This window comes from Lethenteron reissneri, chromosome 44, assembly GCF_015708825.2.
Source record: "Lethenteron reissneri isolate LAM-NWPU_2019-01 chromosome 44, ASM1570882v1, whole genome shotgun sequence".
Taxonomy (NCBI): domain Eukaryota; kingdom Metazoa; phylum Chordata; class Hyperoartia; order Petromyzontiformes; family Petromyzontidae; genus Lethenteron; species Lethenteron reissneri.
The window spans coordinates 9,535,106-9,559,733 of NC_083822.1; the positions used below are offsets into that span (position 1 = coordinate 9,535,106).

The 24,628-nt window shown below is 51.9% G+C and overlaps 1 protein-coding gene across 1 annotated transcript in view; it reads left to right on the forward strand.

Annotated features, from left to right (window-relative positions):
- Positions 1-322: 322 nt before the first annotated feature.
- MEI1 (meiotic double-stranded break formation protein 1) overlaps positions 323-24,628 on the forward strand; it is an 81,548-nt gene continuing 57,242 nt past the window's right edge. The window contains exons 1-13 of the mRNA XM_061569714.1: positions 323-340; positions 1,699-1,761; positions 2,711-2,816; positions 6,299-6,514; positions 7,941-8,042; positions 8,459-8,490; positions 9,249-9,363; positions 10,039-10,155; positions 11,436-11,670; positions 14,402-14,525; positions 15,531-15,610; positions 19,621-19,765; positions 23,721-23,832. Coding sequence (XP_061425698.1) covers positions 323-340; positions 1,699-1,761; positions 2,711-2,816; positions 6,299-6,514; positions 7,941-8,042; positions 8,459-8,490; positions 9,249-9,363; positions 10,039-10,155; positions 11,436-11,670; positions 14,402-14,525; positions 15,531-15,610; positions 19,621-19,765; positions 23,721-23,832 — 1,465 coding nt within the window. The remainder of the gene's footprint in view (positions 341-1,698; positions 1,762-2,710; positions 2,817-6,298; positions 6,515-7,940; positions 8,043-8,458; positions 8,491-9,248; positions 9,364-10,038; positions 10,156-11,435; positions 11,671-14,401; positions 14,526-15,530; positions 15,611-19,620; positions 19,766-23,720; positions 23,833-24,628) is intronic.

The following is a 24,628-nucleotide window of genomic DNA, read 5'->3' on the forward strand; positions in this document are numbered from 1 at the left end:
GAATACGGGTAAGCCGTATGGGTTGACAGGTATGTTTTACTCATCTGGTGCCTCAAAAGTCTGTGCCTTCAATGCTGCTGCACGATTGAGCAGTTTCATACTTTGTGCATTATTGTTGCAAATCTAGTTTTAACATTTTGTTCATGATACATTCATAAATCACCTTCCTGTACACATCGGCCAAACAGTACTGCTGCCATTGTCCTGTCAATGGAACTGTGCGTGTTGGAACATTAGCACCTTAAGTGTCCAATCCGCGTGTTGCCGAATGCTAATTCTGTCCAATATTTGCGGGGGGGAGGGGGTGGGGGGGCGAATGCCGATGTCGTCGTCAGGACCGGTGAGACAAATCTGCATGATGAAGGTTTTCGGAAATGTCACCGTTGACACCGACGCTCGAATGACACACGAAAAAAAAAAACGACTTGATGCATTCGTTAATAACACTGTGGCCGTAAAAGGAGAATTAGTCTTCTTGGTTATTTTGGTAAAGTCACGTAGAAGGGAGATAATAAAATAATAATAATAAAATAATACAATTCTCACGACGTTTCGTCCACAACGCATTCAGATGCTGTCTTTCCGACAGACCTGTTTTTCACCTGAGGACGGCTGCTTGCGTTGTGGCCGAAACGTCGTGAGAATTGTATTTTATTATTTTTATTATTTTATTATCTCCCTTCTTCGCGACTTTACCGAAATAACCAAGAAGATGAATCCCTGCAGTCACGAAAGCTTTAAATCGAAATTTAAGGAGAATTAGTATACAGCAGGCGACGTTATGGGGGCAGTGGACCTTCTTCACGGCACATGGAGATGCCAGAGAAGTAGAGGGACGTGGCGATTGGCATTTCTTCTGAGACCCAGCCTCTGAGGTGTTCTCTGGGCCTTGAGGGTTCAGTTTCTCGTGTCATCTGCTAAAGCCGTGATGCGCTAAGGGGTATTTTTGTGGCAGTCGTTGCGAGAATTTGTCACCCGAAACTGGCGTATTTTGAGCAACTGCAGAAAGTTGCTAAGGCGGTGCCACAGAGCAGTGTTTCACAATTCCAGTCTTCGCGACTCCCCATCGTCTGACTTTCCGTGATTAACATTTTTTTTTTGTCGTACCTTGACACACTGCATGCGCCTGATATTTGGAAATCAGTGAAAGCTGTACGTGGTTGTGTCGCAGTGACTGGAGTTGAGAAACACCGCAATAGAGTGGAGGCAGCTCTGTCTAGCCAATGAATATGTTTAAAAGTGTGTTTGATCAACAGATAATTGGTCTCTAATGCACCAAATATGGGTAGTCACGTGACCTCTGCCTATGATCTGATTGGAGATTGTCATCCTAGTTTCCCACCAGCGGGAGCAGCAATCACACTTAGAGATAATGATTTGCATACGTGGCGGTATTTGCGTAAAAGCTTCAGAAACTGAAACCGCCTTGCGTCACATCTCGTCTCGGCCATTCTAGTACCCTGCTGTAGTCTAGCCAAGCGTACCCCTCCCCCTTCAATGTCACCTGTCTCTGTGCGGCACAAGGTGTATGCAGCACCTGCCTGCGAAAGTGCATTCGTCCAGGATGGGCAACCATATTTTTATCATTTTACAAAATGCAAAACGGTTCAGCACCCGTCGCCGGTGAAGGTTGCCAGCAACAATCGCCCGATAATTATTAACCCTCGTGATACGTGAACGTTGTCAGTGCTCACTCAGCTCACGTGTCGGCTCAAGTCGGAGGACGTGGCGAGGGCGCTGCTGGCGATGGTGGAGAAGCAGGTCCGTGCCTCACAACGCACCCACGCGCAAAGATCCCCTGTATAGCCTGTTGCGGCAAGAGCGAGTAGCACCTATTAAGGCCGGCACATAAGAGTCTGGGTGGCCAGCACCATGCCCGGCTACCTTTGTCTCCCAAGTGGCGACGATTCCACATTACACTAGGTACTAATTTTAGGCTGAGTTAACCTAGGGGAGGCCCAGGACTGGTTCAGATAATTGTCACTGGTGTTGGCCGTGAGCGGGATTCAAACTCGGGTCGCCGGGTGTGGGGAGCTGCCGACAGTGGAGAGCGCACTTTGGTGTTAATGTACAGCTCTCTATTTCTGTCCTTGAAGAATTTATATTTTATCGTTAAACTAAAAGAACGCACATGCGGGGCATATTGTCCTATGTAATGCCGTCGAGCATGCGCTGTCCTCAAAAGTATTTAATTAGTTGTACAGAGAAACCGGCAGGGAGCTGTCGCAGCAAACGTGTTTGCACGTTTGAAAATAGTCCTCTTTGCTCGGATTTTTGCCAACTCTTTGATCTATTTGATCAATTTATATTAAAGTTGAATTCATTTTGGATAATTTTGTCTTGAGTTATCATGCTCTTCCGCCATAGAATGACGGGCAGATTGGAGCTAGTACATTAACGCTTTCAACCACTGCTGGATAGCATTCAAAACACACACACGGTAAATTCCGCCGTTTTATTCTTTACAATGTTTCCCCCCGACCCCAACTCCCTCATTCAAGATTAAAACGATGCTGATAAGGCAACAGGGGCACAATCTACATAAAATTAGCCCGTCTTAACCATCACTCGAAATTACAAGCCTGCCTCTTTGCCCGCTTCTCTAGCGATAATTGAACAAGTGTATTAAAAACCGGTAATTGCGTTCATTAGTGCCGAAGTGCGCCACCGTTCGCGAATTCAGTGCCGGTTCTCCATTGTTTCTTGGCAGGTCACAGGGCCGGCAGGCCCAAAGCAGAGCCTCCCTTTCATTGCTCTGCTGGGGAAGCTGATTGATGCTCTGCCACCGTTAGCGGAGCGCCTGGCGCACCATCAAGGTGTGTGCTCTGTGTGTGTTTTTTGTATGCCATTAAAAAACCGAGGAGGGGGGGGGGGGGAAGAAAAAATCTCCGTTATGGAAATTTTTAGTCGTTAGGTGAACCAATCGTAATTATTGTGGCGTGGAGGAGGGTGGCGGGTGGTGGGGAGGGTGCGCCCGTGGGTTTGTGTTGCGAATTGTTTCTGAGATGCCCCAGGCAAAGGCCGGATTCCCACTTTCGCTGCTGGGCTGGATGATAATTCAGATGCTAATTCGGCCGAGTCATGGGATGGCAACCAATGTGAACGATTCCACGATGCGCTCTGTGCGTTAACATAGCTCTAATATCCCACTGCTGGGCAGAGGCCTGTATAACTATCTTCAGAAGCGACCTGACCATAAATGATAGCTCAACAAAGTGCCTTATCACGTAGAAATTTATAACACCTAAATACTCACATGTTGCTTCTAAATGTGGAGGGAAAAACCAGAGGACCCGGAGAAAAATCCACGCGACCACAGGGAGAACAAATATCCAGGCGTCAGGGTCGGGATCAAACCCACGACCTCTTCTGCAGTCTGTCTCTGCTTCTCTCTCATGGGGTGCCACGGTGGTGAGATGTTAACCACCTCACTGGGCATACAGGAGGTCTTGGGTTTGATCCCGAACCTGACGCCAGTATATTTGGAGTGTGCATGTCTCTCTCCCCGTGGTCGTGTGGATCTTTCTCCGGGTCCTCCGTTTCTTTCATTCACATCTACAAACATGCGTTGGGAGTATGTGGCTGCTATAAATGTCCACGTGATAAGCCACATCATTGACCTACCATTTGTGGCCAGGTCGCTTCTGAAAAAGAGTGACACAGCTCAGTGGGCCTTTATCTGCTAAAATAAAAATAGTTTCGTTTTAGTTTCTCTCGGCTTCCGCTTTAACAGAGTTAGTTTCATCAGCCATTCTCGTGACGTGTGCTGCCAAATTCGACTTGATTTTTCTTTCACTGCACCGTTGGTGTTACCCCTGTTTTTTTCTTTATCTCTTCAAATCCTTAGTCGATCTCTTTCAACTTAATCCTCAAACGTCTCTTCCTGTCGAGTTGTGTTAGACCGTGAAGCGGAGCCTCGCGAGAAAAAAGTTTTTTTTTTCTTTTACGGAGCCATCTTATATAACGTACCAAAAAAATAAGTCGAAGACTTTTGTTTTTAAAGAATGTGTGAGCTGCCCGTGAGGGTGTTTTACTCATACATGTTTAAAGCACGAGCAGCGCACCACTCGGCTGAGCTCTACTTATTCCGGTCATTCATTGCGTGCGAGATGGCTACAGCTTTGGGAGCCCTTCATCCAGCAGTGGATTGATTATGGCTGAGGGTCATGACAATCATCTTTCACTGTGGTCGTCGTGATTCTTTATGAGCATCGTCGCCACTACCATTGTCACAATGGGAATTTTCATCACCACATTTAGCATCATGACCACCACTGGTCATCAACTAACTTCCATCGTCACCACTGCTGTCATCGTCGTCGTCACTGTTGTCTTCATCTTCATCGCCATTGTCAACAGATTCACCATGAAACTGCTATCATCTTAATTGCTCTTTGATCATTCGCTATCCGGCATCACGGTTACAATTACCAACTTCATTACCGTCATCGTCGTTACCCTAGTCTTCATCATTGCGATTTTTGCTGTCATATTCACCATCGTCACCACAGTTAATCACGATGGCATGCGATAACACTGGGACACCACATGTTTACCGGTCTTATTACGAAAAAAGGAGAAGGAGGCACGGCAAAAAAGGGTACTCCGCCTGTTCCACCTGTACGGGATAAAGTGTTGCATCCTTACATTTATGGGGTTTTCTCTGGGCGTTCAAGTTCCCTCCCACGTATGAACGCTCGTTAATTGGCCGAAAACACCTTTATATGCAGAGGACCACGGAACTTCAATGGGACTTTGGTACCGGCTCACCGCATGGCCGCGTCTCTGTGTTGTTCTCTCTCTTCAAGAGCGAGCGAATGACGTGCGGCGGTAGTGGCGGCGGCAGCGGTCGAGTTATGAGTTGGGAATTTTTACAATGAGCAGCAGTCCTTGTCTCTCTTCTCTTCTCGCTTTGTTGTCGCTCCTGGGAGAGACGCGGTAAAACGACTGACAATTATCTCCCTGTTACAGTTCTGTCCGTTTATTTTATTAACAATAAAGTTACCAAAATGATAATCGTATATTCAAAAAAGAATTTGCTTATTTATGCAGGAGAACCATGCTTGAGTCGTAGGACTCTTTTTCAGGAGGGTCCTTGCATTGGTGTTTTTTTTTATTTTAAGATTTTGTCGTTCAATTAATGACCAGTGTGTTCATACAAGTAGGAGGAAACCAGAGCACCCGTATTGGTCTCCTGCCTCATCCACGGGTGCCACAGTGACGAGATGTTAACTACCTCACCCGGTATAGAATAGGTCGTGGGTTTGATCCCGACCCTGACACCTGTATATTTGGAGTTTGCATGTTCTCCCGTGGTCGTGTGGATTTTTCTCCGGGTCCTCTGGTTTTTCCCTCCACACTTAGAATCAACATGCGTTTAGAGTCTTTCGGTGTTATACACTTCCATGTGATAAGCCACTTCGTTAAGCTATCATTTATGGCCAGGTCGCTTCTGAAAATAGTTATACAGCTCAGTGGGCCTTACCTGATGAAATTAAAATATTTTTAAGGTAGAGTAGGAGTATCATCTGCCGCGTTATAGATCTTTTCAGCAGGAATAATTTGTTATGTTCCAGTTCATGGGCATCTTGCAATGGTAAATATGTGATCGTTCTCTTTTGGGCTTGGCATTGTTCGTCCTGGCTTGCTGAGACATTTCCTAGAGTCTGTCTCTGACACTTGTAGTCAGGCGCCAGCAACTTATTTTTGTTAGCGTCCACCTCTGCGTTTCACACAGTAATACAGAGAATCAGAATCTTTATTTAGACTAGCAAGAATCCGATGAGCTATGAAGCACTTTTTCACGGATGTCCAGTAGGGGCAGGTCAGAAAGTTACAACAACAAAGAATACAAAAACCGATGGCAGTGCTAAGTATGGGAAAGCTAAGAAAATATAATCCAGCAGCAGCTACAACAAGGCTTGTTGTAGCTGCTCTCTCGCTAGTTCAGCCGTTCCACTGCTGGATTATATATTTTTTCTGCCTGAGGACGACCGCTTGTGTTGCGATCGAAACGTCGTGATTTATATATATATTTTTTTATACCTACGTGACTTTACCGAAAGAACCAAATAGTATGGATTCCTGCAGTCACGGAAGCTTCAAATCAAGAAAGCTAAGAAAGTCAAGAAATATAAATAAAGATAATTCAAGTGTGTGAGTATCAAATTGCATGAAAGCGCTGCAGTCTGAAATATCCTTTGCTCTCCACTCGACCGGTCGCCAACAACGACGTCGACCGCTGTCGTACCGAGGGCCTTTGCCATTTTCTCGCGTTCCCTTTCACCGTTGGGTGCAGCGCCTCTGCTGGAGCAGCTGGTGGCTCTGTTGCGCTACCCGGACGAGGCGGTGCAGGTGGCGGCATTCTACGCGTGCCGCGGCGCGTGCGGTGGCGGCACAGGCGGCGTGACGTTGGAGGAGCGGTTTCCCGCGCGCCTCCTCCGCACGATGTGCGCCGCCACGCTCGCCACGCTGGGCGGTGCGCCGGGAACGGAGCTGCAGTTCAACGCCCTCGGTGGGTGGCGATGACGGTGGTAGTGGTGATGATGTGAGGGATGGTGACGGCGATGATGTGGTGGAGGAGTGGATTATGATATAGATGGTGATGATGTCGTTGGTGATGATGACGATCATCGTTGCACTGAAAGGTCATGGTGATCATGAGGCTTGTATCCATCTACCCCTTCCTCCAGCAGTGATTTGATTTGATTCATTGTCTTCAGGGTCACGAGTGCTAAAAATTTAAATAAACATTTACTTTAACCACTTATTTCGTTTGCACATCACCACAATTATGACGAGGAATGTGATGATTAAAATCTTCTCTCGATGTCATGGCGCATGCGTTGAAGACTGGCTTGTGAGAGTTGCTTATTTTCTGCCCTTGCAGATCCAATGCCAACCTATGTGAATTTGCATTCGCTATGAACCTGGTCACCATCAGTATCCAGTCATATCTGAGCCCCCCCACCCCCGCCTCCACAAACACGCACTGACCAGCGTGGTGAAGTATGGTCAAACAACTCCCATGATGGATGTGGCATGGAAAGGCCACCGTATGCAGTTATTATCTAGAAAGGAAGAGGTGCTATACGGTTTTGAGATGCCGCTTGTTCCGCTGGAATCGAACTCGGGTCGCTGGGTTCATAACGCGGTGAGCTAACCGCTGCGCCGCCCCTCCATCGACAGTATCGTACACATAGTAAGTTTGTTTCGATGCTGCGAAGTTAATTTTAGTTTTTTAAAGTCAGTGCGCGAGTGTTTTTGTTTTGCACACGTGATGGGAATTGCCACTGTGAATAACAGATTGATGACCCGAGGGCAGACAGGAGGAATGGTGACCTCCACGTGGGGAGTGGGCGTCTGTGCCAGCCCGTGCACGCAAGACTCGCTTGCGTGTGTGCATGCGAGAGCGTGTCCGTGCGTATGAGAGTGTATCCGTGTGTGTGAGAGTGTGTGCGTGTGTGTGTGCGAGAGTGTGTCCATGTATGTAACAGTGTGTCCGTGCGTGCAAGAGTGTCCGTGTGTGAGAGTGTGTGCGTGTGTTTAAGAGTGTGTGCGTGTGTGTGTGCGAGAGTTTGTCCGTGTGTGTGAGAGTGTGTGCGTGTGTGCGAATGTGTGTCTGTATGGTTATTATCAGGGAATCATAAGTTGTTTTGTGTATATGTATGCGTGCCTATGGATGTAGGGGATCGGTGGCGCAGTTATAACACTACACTACGAACTCCGGCCACGGCTAACATCGGTGGCGAGTGTGCATGTGTACGTGTGTGCGCGCACACGCGAAAGTGTGTGTGTTCATGTGCGCGCGTGAGAGTTGTTTGTGTTCGTGTGCGCACGTGAGAGTGCGTGTGTTGATCTGCGCACGTGAGAATGTGCGTGCGCACGCGTGTGAGAGCATGCGCTCCTTTGACCCCTCCTACCCTGCCCGTGCCGTGCAGGTCTGCTCAGGCAACTCCTTCGCGTCGCGCCATTGGTGTCCGAGCTGATGCGACCGCTGCCGGACCTGGCCAGGGAACCATCGCTCACGCACGCCGCTAACGGTGCCCGAACTGTTGTTAATGTTTTGTTTTTTTGTGCCATGATCTATCCACTGCTTGATGAAGGACTCCCCGAGCCATCTCTGTCCTGTCTGCCACCGTCCCGTGATGTCAACGTCAACAAAAACCCTCTCTGGCTCCTGGACGCAAGCCGATCTCGTCGCCCCATCTCCGCGGGCGTGTTCCCTGCTTTTGGCTGCCACTCTCTCATTCGTCTTGACCACCGGCCTTTGTCCCTGTCAGCGACGTGTCCTGCCAGAGCCTGCCTACCGTTATCTGCATTCTCGTAACGCACGCGCTCTCTTGCACGCGCGCGTTCTTCTGATTGCGCGTCCCACGTGACGGCGTATGTCTCGTGCGTGCATTAAGTTGCGCCCAACGGTTTGCTGACGAGGTTTTGCTTGCCTTTGGATTCGCAGACGAAGCTTCTCTGCCGCTCATTCTCAAAAAAGTAAGTGGGAAGCGCTATTCACAACAAGTAAGGTTTTAGAGACAATATATATCAGCGGATGAGTGAATGGTTATTTGGAACTCTTAGGGGAGAAGTTTATGAATTGTGCCTGGCGTGTCCAGGCGGTGCGTCTTGTGTCAACGCACGAGAGCGTACGTCCGCACCTCTGTGTGCATATGGGTGGAGAGTGGCGGCACGGTAGTTAGCGCAGTGCGCGACGAACCTGGCGACGTGGGTTCGATTGTTGGTGGCGAATATCTGAACTGGGCCTATGCCTTGCCTAGGTCGACTCGGCCTTAAAGTGAGTACCCAGTGCGGTGTGTAAACGCCAGCTCTGGGGGAGATAAAGGCGGTCAAGCGCGGTGCTGGTCACACCACCCTTTCATTCCTGCCTGAAGAGGTGCTCGCTAACAACACTTTCCCCCAGAGTGTATGAAGACTATATAGGGGATCTTTGTTTTTGTTGTGTGTGTGTTTACGTGTGCGTGGCTGTTTGCGTAACATTGTGTATCTCTGTGCAAACATGCGTGCATTCATAGACTGGAGATCTGTGAAAAAGAGCTTTATAGCTCATGGGATTCCTCCAGTACAAATAAATATTCCGATTCTAATTTGTAAATACGCGAAAACGCATGCATTGCTTGCATGCGGCGCACACACACAGACGCACCACGTAAACGCACGCACACCCGCGCATACGTGTGTACGCATCTTGTGAATTCACGAGTACGCGTGCGTGCGCGCGTGCGTGCGTGCAGCTGCTGCACTCCGGGGAGGACACCCTTCGCGTGGCGAGCGTGCAGTGCATGTGCTGCGTGCTCGCCCAGCGGCCCGAGTCGTGCGTCGCCACGTTCCTGCACGCGGACCTGCCAGGTCAGGCAGGAGAGAGACCCCCACCACCCCATTCACAGGCCGTGCCACCGTTTCGACACACGCCTCGAGAAATCTCACCCAGGCCCGTGCAGGTTTTCGTTCCACCGGTCGATCCTTGGCGCGGTTTGTTTCTTGACCCCCGAATGCCCAGCCAGCTCCGTTCCCACTCCTTCCCTTTCACAGCAAGTTGGGAAACAAAAAAATATCAATTGAAATTAATTGCAGCTTGTAACACGGCCACCGCCGCCGCGGAAGTATTCGCTTGCTCTCGAAGAAAGAGAACGATGCGGAAATGCGAGGAACCCCAGACGACCTGTCGCCAACAGTTGCCCAAGCTTAGTGTTGACATAAGGGAGGAAACCGGAGCACCCGGCGAAATTTGATGCGTGCGAGGGGGCAACACTCTATGCCATACAGACAAAATGGGTGGAGTCCACGTGTTCGCTGTACCGTATACTCCTGGAAAGCCGGGTTACGGCACCAGTTCTGTGCCCACGGGAAGGGAGTTTCACAATGTGTGTGCGATGGATCACCAACCCTCACTGCCTCCACAGTGGTGGATTACAAACTACGTGCAGCTTAGCCCACCATTGCTCGGCCCATGGATCGTAATTCAAACAATGACACCCCCCCCCCTCACACCTCCCCGCCCTGTTTGGCTCCCTCTTGCCACAGAGTTCCTATTCGAGGCGCTGTCGTCCACAAACGAGCTGCTCGTGTGGTCCATCTACTGCTGCCTCACTCACTTCATCCAGCACGAGCTCTTCTACTCCAAGTGCCAGAGCGCCTACGGTAAAACAATCACCTCCTCCCCCCCCCCTTGTCACAACCCCCCCCCCCCATTCCCCCCCACATCTCGGCAATTGGGTGGTCACGTGACCCACCAGCAGCGCGTTCGCTGCTTGTTTCAGAGGTTAACGGTTCGAATCGAGCGGCCGCCCTCACTAATACTGCGGGTGTAATAACCGTAATGAGCGGAGTAGTAGTAGTAATAATACTACATGGCCCGCCTACTTCAGAGTGGACGATGAAGATCCTCCGAAGTCATCTGCAGGAGCAGGCCATCGTGTTCCGTGGTTGGGGTCCACGTTTAGCCGAATTAAAAAAATTACACTGAACATTACTTAATTGGGATTTTACTTAGCAATCGTTGCCTCTTACTGGCAAAGTAATGCCCCTGGATATTTTTGCAAATTAGACTATCCTGGTCTCCTGAGTTCTCACCTGGTGAAGCAATCTTCACCCCCTACCGGCAGACTAATGCCCCAGGTCACTCTGGCAAAGGAGACGCTACCCTGGCCTCCTGAGTTCTCATTGGTTAAACAATATACACTTGAAGCTTGAGCCCCGTGTCCTGTGTAAGACCGATTTGGAATTCAGAGGCAGCTCATAGTGATGTCTGGGAAAGGCGTGCGTGTTCAATAAAAAAAGGTCAGATGGCGAAGATGTTGCTCAGATGGAGGTGTGTCAATCGTTCTGCTCCTGTATGAGGGCCTTTCCACAGCAAGTGGGTCGTGGGGGTTCTTTGTCCATATTCTATGTGCAGGAGTATAGTACATTCAAACAATGGAATTTTCAGCACTGCTTTCTACTGCCGGCCACGTAGGCCTGCAGCCTATGATGTCTGTTATACACGGCGGTCACCCATCCATGCGCTATCCAGGTGCCATCAGCTAAGCTTTTGAGGTGAGATCTGATGCGGCACATTCCGGGTCATTTGGTCTCACCCTTTTCGATTCAGGCCACGCATACTACTTTGTGGGGAAGTAAGCAGTGGTTGTCGTACGCAAACACTCGGCCCTGCCATGTAAATGCAGCGTTTTCCACCACAAGCTCAGGACTGGGAACAGGAGACGAGCACCGTCTCGATGCTCGTTTGCCGCAGGAATTATGGGATAAATGAAAAAAACTCACAAACATCCAGTGTGGGCGGGGGTGGGTGGAGGGGCATCGTCGGTTACGAATTAGTTTGGAAAATCTGGCATCCGGTCATGGAGTGACACCGTGCCGGCCGCGCTTGCGACGTGTGCCCCCCGCCACCCCCACCAACTCCCCCCCCCCCTGCGGAGCAGGGATCGAACCCGTCCTGCGGAGCCTGCAGTTCCTGCTCAAGCTCGTGAACGTGGAGGCCCAGAAGCAGGGCTTCTCCCTTCTCGCCGAGATGCTGCAGAGGCAGCCGGCGAGCATCAAGATCTTCCCGAGCTGGAGCACGTACTGCCTGTGCCTGTCGGTGGTACGCGACGGCATCACGGCCGCCGACAGGGACGTGTGCTCCGTGGCCGCCTGCGCCCTCACCTCCTTCCTCAGGTCAGTGTCGTCATCGTTCGTCGGGGAGGCCTTTGTCCAGCGGTGGATCGATCAGCTGCTGGATAAAGGACTTCCGCCCCTCCCCCCCGTCCCCCGAATCCTCCACCGACTTCTCTCGCTATTACTGCGAATGTCGCAATCCCTGAGAGCTGTCGCGCGTCGTCGTGATCAGCTGTGATGTATCCACTGCTGGATGAATGCCCGCACCGAGCCATCACCGTCAGTCATGGTCTCACGGCGCCACCTGACCTGATTTCAACGCTCCCGTCTCCACGTTCGACGTACTCTTGGGCACGTTTCCCCAACCCTTTACCCAAAGCAAGCCCTTGCCCTTGACCGCACAACACCTGCGATTACAGCAGCATTACACACACACGGCATCATTACAACCACAACACAGCCACAGTAATCGACATCAGCCTTAATGGAGGCAATCTTCTCACCACCTGCGTACAAGATGATTTCACTGCTCCGTGTGTGTGCAGCGGTTGCCCGCTTGCGCGTGTCTCTTACCTTGGCTGCTTCTCTATCCTTCGCTTGTGTTCTCTTAAATACCTGGAATTTGACTATTTTTAGTATTTTCCGAATTATAGTTTTAAGTTTGTTGTTTAACCATGCGATAACTCCAGAGACCAGGATAAGTCTAATTTGCAAAGCAAAGCAATTGAGACTTCACCTGGGGCATTAGTCTGCCAATTGTTGTAATTTGCGCATAGGCGGCATGTTGTCGTGAGCTACGTTTCCGAACTCGGTGTACGACACCACCCCCACGTTAGGACAGGCCCCGTGGAAGGTGACATCACGAATAGTACTTCTGAGGTCGCTTCAATCACCTGTATACCCCACACCAGGTGGTGCGGCGCCTTCTCACGCGCTCGGATGTCCAGGTGTTCGTCGCCCGTCAATCAAAGCGAAAGCGTATTGTTTGGTTCAGTCGTTGGTGACTGCACCAAGAACATCGGCTCGCTACCCTTGAGAAGCCGGTTTAATCACGGGTGGTTACCCAGATCTGAACTTAGGATCACAGCGGTGCCGCCTCAGTGCTCTGACGTTGCATCAGCCCCCTAAGCCACATGGCCAGCTCACGCTAAAGCAGCTTTGACGCCGTTCCTCTCTTTTAGGCGACACGCATGCATTGGTAGTAACAACACAGGCGTGTTGTGTTGGTAGTTGAGTGGTCAGTCGAGCGGGCCGACACCACTGAGACGCTGGGTTCGAATCCAGGTGTCCGTGAATAAATTATGTTCTCAAAGTTGATGGTCTCATCCCGACCACGAATGGACACACAAAATAAGGCGTTTTATTTTCATTAAGCGTCGCAAAAATTCCAGCTTTGAGAATCGAAAACTTAAATCACAGCTTGACTGCCACACGACGAGCAGTCCCCTCGGTTTAGTGTGCGTCGGAAAATACAGCGCCCCTGAGGCCAATAGCTAAAATTGATCACTAGAAGGGTACTCAGAATTAGTTATTTGATATCTTCTGTGAAGAGAGATATCTTCTATGAAGAAGATATGAAGATATCTCTCTTCAATGAAGATATCTCTCTGTGAAGATAAATCTCGAACAAAGATGGTGATGTTCTGCCTCCAATTCCGGACGGACGCTGGGCAAAAGCACATTAGTCCGATTGCGCAATTGGAATAACATTCCGGTGAATTCGTTGAAAGTGAAAACAAATTAGCGTGCACTTAAAATTTAAAACCAGTAAACCAAAAAAACCCAGTGCTCCCTTGTCGATATTGACGCTGACCCCTGGAGGTGCCCGTCGCCCCGGGACGCTGGATCGTAGAGGACGGTCACGTGGCTGCCGCGATGGTTGTCCTTCTCGGGATCCTCCGGCGGCAGTCTGCGTGAGCACGACCGCGATCGCTGGCGGGAACGGAACACAGCGGCGGTTCGCCCGTTATTCCCTCTCGCCGGGCGGCGACGCCGGAGGTCGCGAGATTTTTCGGGACCTTCCCCGAGGTGGTGTGATTTTTGTTTAGCTTCGGCAGGGCGTTTCAGCGTCGGCGCTGTGACATTTTAAACGGTTCGCGGGCCATTAGGCCTACTTAATTAAACTAACGTTAAGGGAAGAAAGCGAATTAAAAATTAAACCGCTTTGTGAGAACGTTAGATTGTGATGCCGTGCGGCGTTGGTTGCCGAGGCTCACCCGGGGTCTGGGGGTCGAGGTGGGAAGAGGGAGGGGTAGTTGCACCCATCACAACTTCACTTGTAGACAGGCCTTGCATATCACAGACCATTTCTGAGATTTTCCATAAATACCCGCCAGGGAGATGGAGCAACGAAATCACGCCGTGTGCTTGTGGATTCTTTCACATCGCAGCAACGTGAGAGAGAGCGGTGGCTTGGGGTGACCTTCCTCCAGCAGTGGATCGGTCATGCCCGGTGATGATGATGCATAATATACGGTTATTTGTCAATGTACTGCTGGATAAAAAGCCTCCGCCCGTGTCAGTCATGTTTTTTATTATTATACTTCACCACGCTGGTCAGTGGGGGCTGGTGAAGGAGAAGGTTGCCCAACACCGTTTTAGATATTGCTCGGCACCGCCGTGAACCATGGCCGTAAATCGAACTTAGGTTTTCAGATTTAATATCGTGCAGCGCACTACCAATTCACCACTGTCTAGGGGCGAATTAATATTTTCTCCTTGTGCGTCACTGCTCAGTTGTAAAGTTTGCCTGTGCCGCTCGTTTTCCATGCGTCGGGCTGTCTGCGGTCAGGAGCTGCCACTTGGTGGCACCAGTGCCCTACACGGAGCTGAAGGAGCTGATGAATGCCCTCCTGCAGATGCTGCGGGAGATCTCTCCTCCTTTGAGCCACCGCATGTCCGCCGCACACAGCATGGTACGCATCACACCGACGCCTTAATTTAGCGTTACTTGTGAATGATTAGTGTGGTGCTGCGATCTTGTTTTTTTGGTGGGGGGGTCCACGGGGAGGTGGCGTCCTCTGGCATCGAGATTTGTGAAAGACACAAAAAGCGTGCATGCCAGCGTGCCGTTTTTAAAACTCCCGTTGACCGCAAACCCATTTTCAAAACCAATCATACAGATAAACTATACAAATTTCCACTTTGAATCTATCTGTTTGCAGTTTTAGAGCGTCAATCCCCGTGATATGCATGACTGGATCTTTTATCTGGGTGCTCGGGTTTCCTCCCACACGACACCAAAACACTCGATGAGATGAAATTGGTTGAACAGCATCGCAATGCAGCCAGGACCCTCTTGAAGAGGACTCTTGAGACTCGGCGAGGCTTTTCTGGAAAAACCAAAGGCGTCAATAAAAGGTGAAACTCAAGCGAGAGGGGGCTCTTGTGTTGGTGTTTATATATATATACAATTTTTTTTTGTTTTCCGCCACTATATTGATTCCCACGGCGCACGCGACAAGCCGCTAAATTACCCCGGCGTGGTCTGGGGCTGGAAGTAATGGTGAGCCACAAGGCTCACGCGGTGCACTGAATGGGCCTCGGGTAACAACACGGGCACCCACGTCCCCACGGTCACACTCCCCGGCAACAGTTTTATTAAAAGCGGTAAAAGGCAAAAGTTCAGCCCCGCAATTGCCTGCTGGCGCCACTGCCTGCAAAAGAGCCTCTGCTCAGGAGAGCCCCTCTCGGAGGATATTTTGGCCTTCTCTTCCACATTGGCCACACGTATTGGGAGAGGCGGGAGTCCCCGTAGCGCGGGGGAGCCATTAGGCAGAGGCAGCAGTGACCTTGTGATCAACAGCTAACGTCTGTCTTGCGAGAACTGCACCATTCTTGGGTGTCTCCTGCTTTGTGTGCAAACAAAAAGTATCCTCAATGTGCTGTCCGTCTGTCTGTTTTGTTTCCCACCCGTTCAGCGCTCCGAGGGCGAGACAAAGCTGTCCGTACCGGAGCTGTGCATTATCCAAGGGCTGCAGGCCTTCTGCAGCGCATGCAGGTAACGAGCGGGACACGTGACCTTGTGATGCACCACTGCTTCTCTCGCACGACACGTCCCTCGTAAGAACGGAGCGGCAGCGAGCGTAGCCTCGCCGCCGGGTCCGGGTTTTGTCTGGACGGTCCGGTAGTTGGGGGGGCGGAGCGGTGGCTCAGCGGCTGGCGCGCCATGCAATGAACCCGGCGACCAGAGTCCGATTCTCGGCCACTGTTATAAGGTGAGCGGCGAGGGATATCAGGACCGGTCTTTCTTTCGCCTGCCATCGTCATCATCGCTGACGAGTGTGATCAGGGTGTGCTCCAAAATCCTCCGCGGCCGATGCGGCGTGGGGAGGCCTTCATCCATTGGTGGATTGAGAATGGCTGCAATATTTCATTTTGAATACACTCGGTGAGCTTTGTTGCTTCGGTAGCGATGCAGACAGCGCAGTGGCGGTGTCACAATTGGGGCTATGGCCAATTGCTTGTCCGGGTTATTGTCAGCCTCTTGGTCTTTGGGCTGTCAATCACGGTCACTCGCTCATCCCTCCAACTGCACCCCCCTAATAGTTTCCCCATTGCTCCACCCCACCCCAACCCAACTAATTTATTTTGATTTGCAGTGCGCATGTCCCGGGTCTGGCATACCAAACTGTGGCAATCATAAGGGAGGGGTTTTTATTTCTTACTTCTTCGTTTGCTTTTCTGCTTTGTTTTTAATTTCCCCGGCCTCTTGAGAGGCGACCGAAATTGGCAACGGCGAGCGTTTTACCGCAACGCTGACCAAGTCTCCTGCCTCCCGCGACGCTTTTAGACAATCGGCCATGGAGTAGACGGTGGCGTGCGCACACGCGCGTGTGTGTGTGGAAGTTGCACGGATGTACACACGCGCGCACACACCCGCGCAAATGCATAAAAGCGCCTGTGGACACTCATGCACACCAAACTCACGCACACGCGCACTTCCACACACACGCTCATGCAGCCGCACGCACACACGCACTCCCACGTACAAAGACAAAGATCCCCCGTATAGCCTTAACAGACTGTTGGGGCAGGTGGTGTAAGTGTGAACCTATGACGGCTGGCACGACGCATGAGGGGGTGGGTGGCGAGCACGATGCCCAGCCGCCTTTGTTTCCCCAGTGACGATGTTTACACATTTCACCAGGTACTCATTTGAGGCTGAGTCGACCTAGGGTAGGCCAAGGACCGGATCGTCACTGGTGTTGGCCGTGAGCGGGAATCGAACGTGGGTCGCCGGGTTCGTAGAGCAGCGCACTTAACCGCTACCCTACCGCTCCCGCACAACACATACGCGCACATTCGCACGCGCCGGCGAGAGAGAGAGAGCAGTTGGCGAAGCCGTGTGGCGGCCGAATCCATCAGCGCCATGCCGGCGGGCCCTCGGCGCGGCCCCCCGGGGGGGATGGGACGTCTCTCCGCGGCCAATTGGGACGGCCTCCAAGTCGACCCCCCGGCGCTCCCCTTGGCCTGGCGCCAGCACCGCCCACGCCCTCTGTTGCCGCCAGCGCCGCCGCTGCCGTGATTTAATTCTTGTCAACGCCGCCACGACCGCTACGATCCGCGCTCGCGCCTCTCTCTGCTCATCACAGCACCGTTAGATAACAACTCTCCCTAGTTCTCTCTGTCCCTCAACAGTTATAAACAAGTATAGGTGCAGCCCTGCTATTGCTCGCCCAGTACATTGCCGGCGGAAGGGGCCTCCACTCGAGCGGACACTAGGGGCTTACGGGTACTTGGCCTACTCTTCCACGTCGACCAGCCTCGTTGGAAGAGATGGGCGTACCCACATTTTACCCCATCGCACGTGGCCTGTCGATTGACTGGCTGGTGTAGGCATTCATGCTGGGTGGACAAATTATCGTGCCGAGGATCGAATCGACCCGTCAACCTTTGTATTGCAAGTTAACTGTGCCCACCATAACACCACGGCGGCATTCTTATATACCGTATATGCAGTGGCAGTGCTCATTCATTTGAGGGGCCTTAAACAGAAACATTTTTTGGGAGCCCCTTCCCCCGCTCTTTCAATTCATAAAATTTTAGTGAGATGACAGAAGGGTTATGTAGGTAAGAGAGAGAGATGAAGTGACATAAGGGATTTAGACACAAGAGATAAAGATGTAGAGAGATGAGAAAAGGGAGATGCAGACACGGCGCGGGTGAGGTAGATTAATTGGCATCCATTTTAATTAGCTTGTGACATTTATTAGGATTTCAATTTGGGTTCATAATTGATGCCCTCCTATTTTATGTTTGAATCCGCGGGCCCCTTCAGCTACTTTGGTTCCCTAAGCTTTAGCCGGGTTAGTTTATGTCTCATGCGGCCACTGTATGTACGTATATATATTTTTTCTAATCTTGCCCGATTATACATTTGAATTTTATTTGCTTATCTGCTATAGCGCCCTTTCCTCTAAACCCCCATCGTTGTTTGTTGGCTTTGCTCCGCGGTTAGATTTTGGCATGCTCGTACCCAGATGGCCGGATAGCCGCCGCTCTTCCTGCGCCACTTGGGCCTGTCCACGGCATCGGCATAAGTCAGGGCCCCCGCGCTCTCTGGCCTAAAAAAAACCCTCCCTCCAAATTAGGAGCGCGACCAAAAAATTCAGACGTGCGGCATAGCAAGCAAAAAAAAAAATTCCCATTTAATGTTTCATAATTGCAGGGCTTTTATTTTTTAAGTGCTGCTTTTGTCCTGATGCCTGATCTCAGTCATTTGTTCAATTAGCTGCGTCGGCCGCATCCAGCGGGAATAAAACAAGGGGTTGCTTAATTACGTGAATTAAAACGGAATTGAAATCTCAGCTCGGCGCCGGCGTGCGAATTACGCGGTGTACACACCGCCACCGCTGCTGCTGCCGCCGCTACCCGCTGACAATCATTTTCAGTCCGCTGCTGGATGACGGATGACTCTGGACGCTCCCCCTGGAGTCGTTTTGTGGGGCACAGTCCATCCGATTTTGTGGCACCGTCCTCTCCGCTCGCTTCCGGGAGGCCGCCGGGTCGATAGATTACGAGCAGTGCTCCCGCCGTCTATTTAGACGAGCTGGCGGTGCTGCGTCTGTTGTCAGCCCTCGTCTTTATAATTCCTCAGCGGTGATCTCGGAAAAGGACAGGAAATATATGTGGGCAGGGGTAGAAGGAGATTGTTGAAGGAAAGGAAGAGGAGAGGGAGGGGAAAGGGGTTCACTTAATGGGGCGGGGGGGGAGGGGGGAATCCGAACGTGAGTGAATCGACAAGGGGGACCGTGGCTTCGCTGTAAGCTGCCAGCGATCCCTGCGGCGATCGGTGCCGCTTGAGTCTGCGAGTGTTTCTCAGCGGCGAGAGGCGACAGACGTCTCGGGGCTGCGCTGCCGCTGCGCGTGTCTGTGACTCATCTCTCCGAGTTTTTGCACACATGCCGCACCGACCCATGCTCCTCTGCACGAGTCATTTTTTTTTACACCCTCGTTCATCTGTGGCTTGTGTCGCGACACTTTAGAAAGCAATACCACCCCACCTTACACATCCGTTCCCCCTACCCCACCAACACCACCATCGTTGTGGCATTGCCACTATAAATAAAGTCTGCACGTCACATGCCGCTACTTCATGATGTATGTATGTTGAACTTCTTTCGTGCCGTGCGTAGCCAACCATGCTCTGTACATGAGCCAGTGGCCAACTGTATTAAAACCCCTTAAGTATATTAACGTGGAAAAAACATATACTGATTAATAATCATAATAATACAAATGAGCTGGTGCTTATTTGGGAAATTGTTGTTCGCCAAAATCAGCCCCCAATTCCCCGTAGCGCTCGAGCCAGAATTTTGGGGGATTCTTACCATGCCCAAGGAGAAGGCTGTGTGTGATGGTGGGCCGCGGCTGGCTAGAAAGCACCAATCACTGCTCCATGGGCAGATTCCACTTGGCTCGGATGCATCTCTCGTTCATCCGTGGGGCTGCCCTTGTACGTAGTGGCCCAGTGTCTCTGTGACCCCTCGTGACCCCCAATCCCCGCAGGCTGGTGGTGAAGTGCTCCTCGGAGCCTCTGCTGCGGGAGAACCGGTTTGCGGCGCCGGGCGGGCGCGGAGACCTCGGCTCCGCGAAGGAGCTGGAGTGGGCGCTGGTCGGCGGCTGCGACTCCACGTGCATCCCCGTCGCCATGGTACAGGGACGGTCCTTTGCTAGTCTATGGGTCCTGTGTGAGTATATGGGTCTTCTCCAAGTCTATGGTCCACAGTGACATAGTGCGGTTGGCACGGGCGCTGGTGCGAGGAATAAAACGTGGCCCTCCCCTGTACAGTTTTAAACCCCACCCCGTTCCTCATAGCCCAGGTGCCTGGAACCCTTCAGCCTGTGGGCCCCCTCGGTGCAGTCACACCACCTGCACACTCAATAGCTACGGCACTGGTAGGGGGCCCCCACCTTCTGTTGAGTGGCAGTTGGACGGTGGTGGGGGGGGGGAGAGAGAGTTTATTTTGCGGGTCAAGAGCCAACACTTTAGAATATCATTAAGAAGACCCTGGGATATGAGGACACGCTCTGTACAATACAACGTGGTTATAAGGAAGTGTCTTGGTGTCACCGCATCTCACGGTGCTTGACAGGTGTGTTTGAGGTGCGCATTGATACGTTTTCTTATGGGAAACGTTTGGAGGGTAGGCATTGCAGTGGGGATGCAAAGCGGGGAGGCAAGAGGGAAAGAAGACATAACGGTGAAGGTGACGATGAAGATGGTTAATAGGACCAGGAAGCTGGCAGCGAGGTGGCCGGCTGGCTCAGACGTTGTCGGAGCGCCGAGCTCACACCGCCGACTTCCTGAGACCCTCGGCTCGAATCCTGGTTTCAGCCGCCTGTGGTTAAACCGGGTGCTGCTTGTCCTGGTGACCAGCGACTGCGCGGAAAAAACTCAAAACGTTCGTCAATACCACCGTGGCCTTAAAATATAAAAAATAATATTTAAGAGGTGACGTTTTGGGCAATGGCCCATTCTCATAGCACGTAATAATTTGCTATAAAGCAGGGCCATTGACTTAGGGCACTGCTTGCGCAGCACAACCAATGCAGCAGCTTCAAATAATTTGTAACTATTATATTTACAGGGTGCTTCAAAAAAATGTTTTAACACTTCCGAGAATTTGCAACAATACCACTCAAAAATTTGCCTCCGGGCTCCGGAGATCACCTGGAGGAGATTCCAGGCAACGTGTTGACAACGATGGCGAACAAATTGAGACTCTTTGACTTTTTGAAGCGATGAACATACAGTGTATTATCCGTTATTTTTCCATTAAAAACGATAGTTCCATGTAAGTGTTAAAAAAATATTTTTTAAGCACCCTGTAGTTCGGCACACAATTTTCCAATTCAAAGTATCGCTTTTAACTGTCTTGCTACGAACATTACTCTCCTGAGCAAGGGCAGGTGGTAAAAGTGGTGCCCCCTACCGTGTATGGACCAGAGGTCACTTGAAGGCATCTCACAGAGTTAGCTCTGTGGCATCCGTTTCTGTGGATCATTCTCTTAGCATGGAGGCTTGCACCGCTCTGCGAGAGTTCCTCATCAAATCTTCGTCTCACGACGTGACGCCCATAGCACGGTTGGCATAGCGGGGGGAAAAAGTTCCAAGGCATTATCTTCGTATTCCCCGGCGGGCGGTACGTTTTCCGTCCGCTGGAATAAAATCCACCCCACCTCGTTTTTTTTTCTTTCCGTGGAACGCCGGGACGATTGCGATGATGAATCCCTCGGGGCGGCTAGCGGGCATCATCGTTGCGACGAGCTCGAGCGGCCCGCGGAATGGATGTCGCGGGCCGCAGCCCGTGATGGACGAGAGGCCGATCCACGTGAAGCAATAATAACGACGGACGGCGCTCGGCCAATTTGCGCAGGAATTATTCACTCGGGCTTTAAAAGCCGCCCATTATGATCGCCGGGCCATTTTGTCTTTTTATGCGCGACGCATGCGGTCCGTCTCGCGCGCCCGCGTTAAGCCGCGCGCGCGCGTGTGCACGCTGCATCCAATGTAATGCACACGTGTACACGTACGTGCACAGCCGTTTTGTCGGTGCGCTGCTGGATGAGGGCCTCCCCATGCTGTGCAGGCCATGGCGGCTCCGAATGTAATTGCGCGCCTGCCAAAACCCCGCCTCCGCGGGAAACCAAGACTGCTTAGCTCGCACCTTTTGCCAACAATGGAGCATTAAGAGCGATCACGACTCGGTGCTCGTTTCTTGGTGGGATTGTCCGATTGTATCATGCGCGTGTCTCGGTGTGCTCGTGTGCGCTCCGGTGCTCGATTAAGGGGCACGAGGCTTCGGTGCGCGTTCACGTTACGGCCCTGCTGCCCATCCGCTGCTGGATTAGGGTCCCTCCCCACGCCGTGCGGGCTCGCCGGTGAATTACTCACCGTGCTGCACCACGCTGGTTAGTGGGGGGGGTTGGTGAAGATCGGGAGCATAGACGTGCTAGCCGAGTACAGCACAGCAAACAGTGGAATTTCCATCACTGCCCTTCGGCTGCCCACAGCAGCCCATAACAACCTAGAAATGCGTGTGATCACCCATTTACTCGCTATCCAGGCTCAACCCTTCTCGACTTCCCAGCTTTCACAGGCGCATTCCTGGTGATTTGGTGAAAGGAGTATCCAGCGGAACGCTTTGTTATGATGCTACGTCGCCATGCTGGCGTGGTAGTTGTTTAGTCTTCATCGGCCGTGGTCTATCTACTGCTATCTGCAGGCATCTCCAAGCCGTCGCCATTTCTCGCGGTGCTTGTGAAACGAAAGTACATCTGGAGCCTTCACACGAGCTGATGCCAGGGCTTATTAATACCGGCGATATATTTTCCCAGTTTAATATGAAGTTTAAGCGCGCAATGAATTAAAAACATTGTCACCTTTATAACGGCCCGGTAATAGTTATATATGCGTTGAAACGCCGCTGATAATACAGATAACGATTTAAAAAAAAATTCTTAATGAAAAATAATGACGGCCAGATTGTAACGGACGTGATCAAATAAATTATCACGTCATCAGGCTCAAGAGAGGGTCATGTGACTTGGGGATAATATCTGGGGACATTTAAAAACCCGATATTTTTGATTTAAATATCACCCAAACTAAATATCGACTTGGCGGGATATGTCAATAAGTCAAAATATCCCGACGTGGCATACATCAGCTTTGTAATCGCTTCATTTATCACCCGGCACGTGGAGGTTGCTGCTCGCGTAGTAAAATGGACCAATGGGCCCTTGCCGAACTCGCGTCATCCAGCGGTGTTTATTTCTTAAACAGGGAAAAATCCCAGGAGCCCATTAAACTTGGGCTCCTGGGGTTTACGTGGCATTATGGGTGAGAGCCCGCCCGACCGCCCACCCGCGATCTCACGACCGCGCTGGCTGGGTTAATGGCGTAGCGAGACCGCTGGCAATGTAATTATAAGCAGTGGTGCTCTAGTGAGCGTCCCTGGTGCATGGGCGAGCATGCTGTTGGGTCGGTGAGCACGTAGGTGGACTAGTGAGCACCGCTTGTAGTCTGAATAGCGCAGCAGTGGGATAGTGGACACACGTGTGGGTTAGTGAGCATAGTCGATGGGTTTCGTGGGCTCTCCCTATGGCTGGTTAGCATGCCAGTGGGCTAGTGTGCAACCCAGTGATCCAGTGTGAACATGGCGGGGGGGGATCTGGTGAGCACGCTCGTGGGCTATCGGGCACACGCCGGTGCGCCAGCGGACACGTCGGTGGGAAAATGGGCAACCCTGCGGTCCAGTGAGGACTCGGGGGGGTGGGGGGGGGGGGCAGGGGGGGGGGATCTTGTGAGCATGCCGGTGGGTGAGTGGACACACCTGGTGGACTGGCGGGCACGCCAGCAGGCAGCGCACGTCGACGCAGCACTTTGCTCGTGCCGCAGTGGCTTCCGGTTCCGTACCGCTTGTCTCCGTGGCTCGTGCCAGGCCGGTGTTGTTGCCAAGCGTCGTGCGACCTGGCACCGCGTCGCAGAGGGGGCGAGTGCGTGGCCGGGTGGGGGGCAGTGGTGGTGGTTTATGTTACTTTATTTAATAATTTTATGTACGCCTAAAAATGTTTTTTTCTCTGTGCCCTTGGCTCACGCACAGAGGATGTATGACGCGTGTCCGTCGAAGCCGCTGGCGCTCGCCCTGTTCACGTGCCTCGATGAGCAACACCAGCTGTGTCCTTCTGCCATGCGCTACTTCTCTGCCAAGCTGGGTACGTCTGCCACCCTCACCCCTTTGTCGCATCATCACAATCACGCGTGCCATCCCCTCCATCGCCCCAATCACCCGTGCCATCCCCCCCATCGTCCCAATCACCCGTGCCATACCCCCATCGCCCCAATCACCCGTGCCATCCCCCCATCGCCCCAATCACCCGTGCCATACCCCCATCACCCCAACCACCCGTGCCATCCCCCCCATCGCCCCAGTCACCCGTGCCATCCCCTCCATCGCCCCAATCACCCGTGCCATCCCCCCATTGCCCCAATCACCCGTGCCATCCCCCCATCACCCCAACCACCCGTGCCATCCCCCCATCACCCCAACCACCCGTGCCATCCCCCCTATCGCCCCAGTCACCCGTGCCATTCCCCCCATCGCCCCAGTCACCCGTGTCATCCCCTCCATCGCCCTAATCACCCGTGCCATCCCCTCCATCGCCCCAATCACCCGCGCTATTTCAGGACCGGTGCCGCGCCCGGGTTTTACTCAGTCCCGTGTAAAAAGCCCTGCAATTTCTAGCTCGCACCGATGCTCCAGGAAGGGCCTCCACTAGATGGAGCTTTGGAGAGTTCCTCCGGAGCAGTGGTTCCTTATGTCTATGGACCCGTGGACTGTCAACAGCAGATCACCACGCAACCATGACATATTTTTCCAACATTAAAATACCTCTTAACCAAAGCATCTGCAACAGTGCTGCAGACAGCTTCCCATGGACTTGCAGATCAGCAGTGGTCTGCAGACCACAGGGTGGGAACCACTGCTCTAGAGGGTATTTTGCCCGCTCT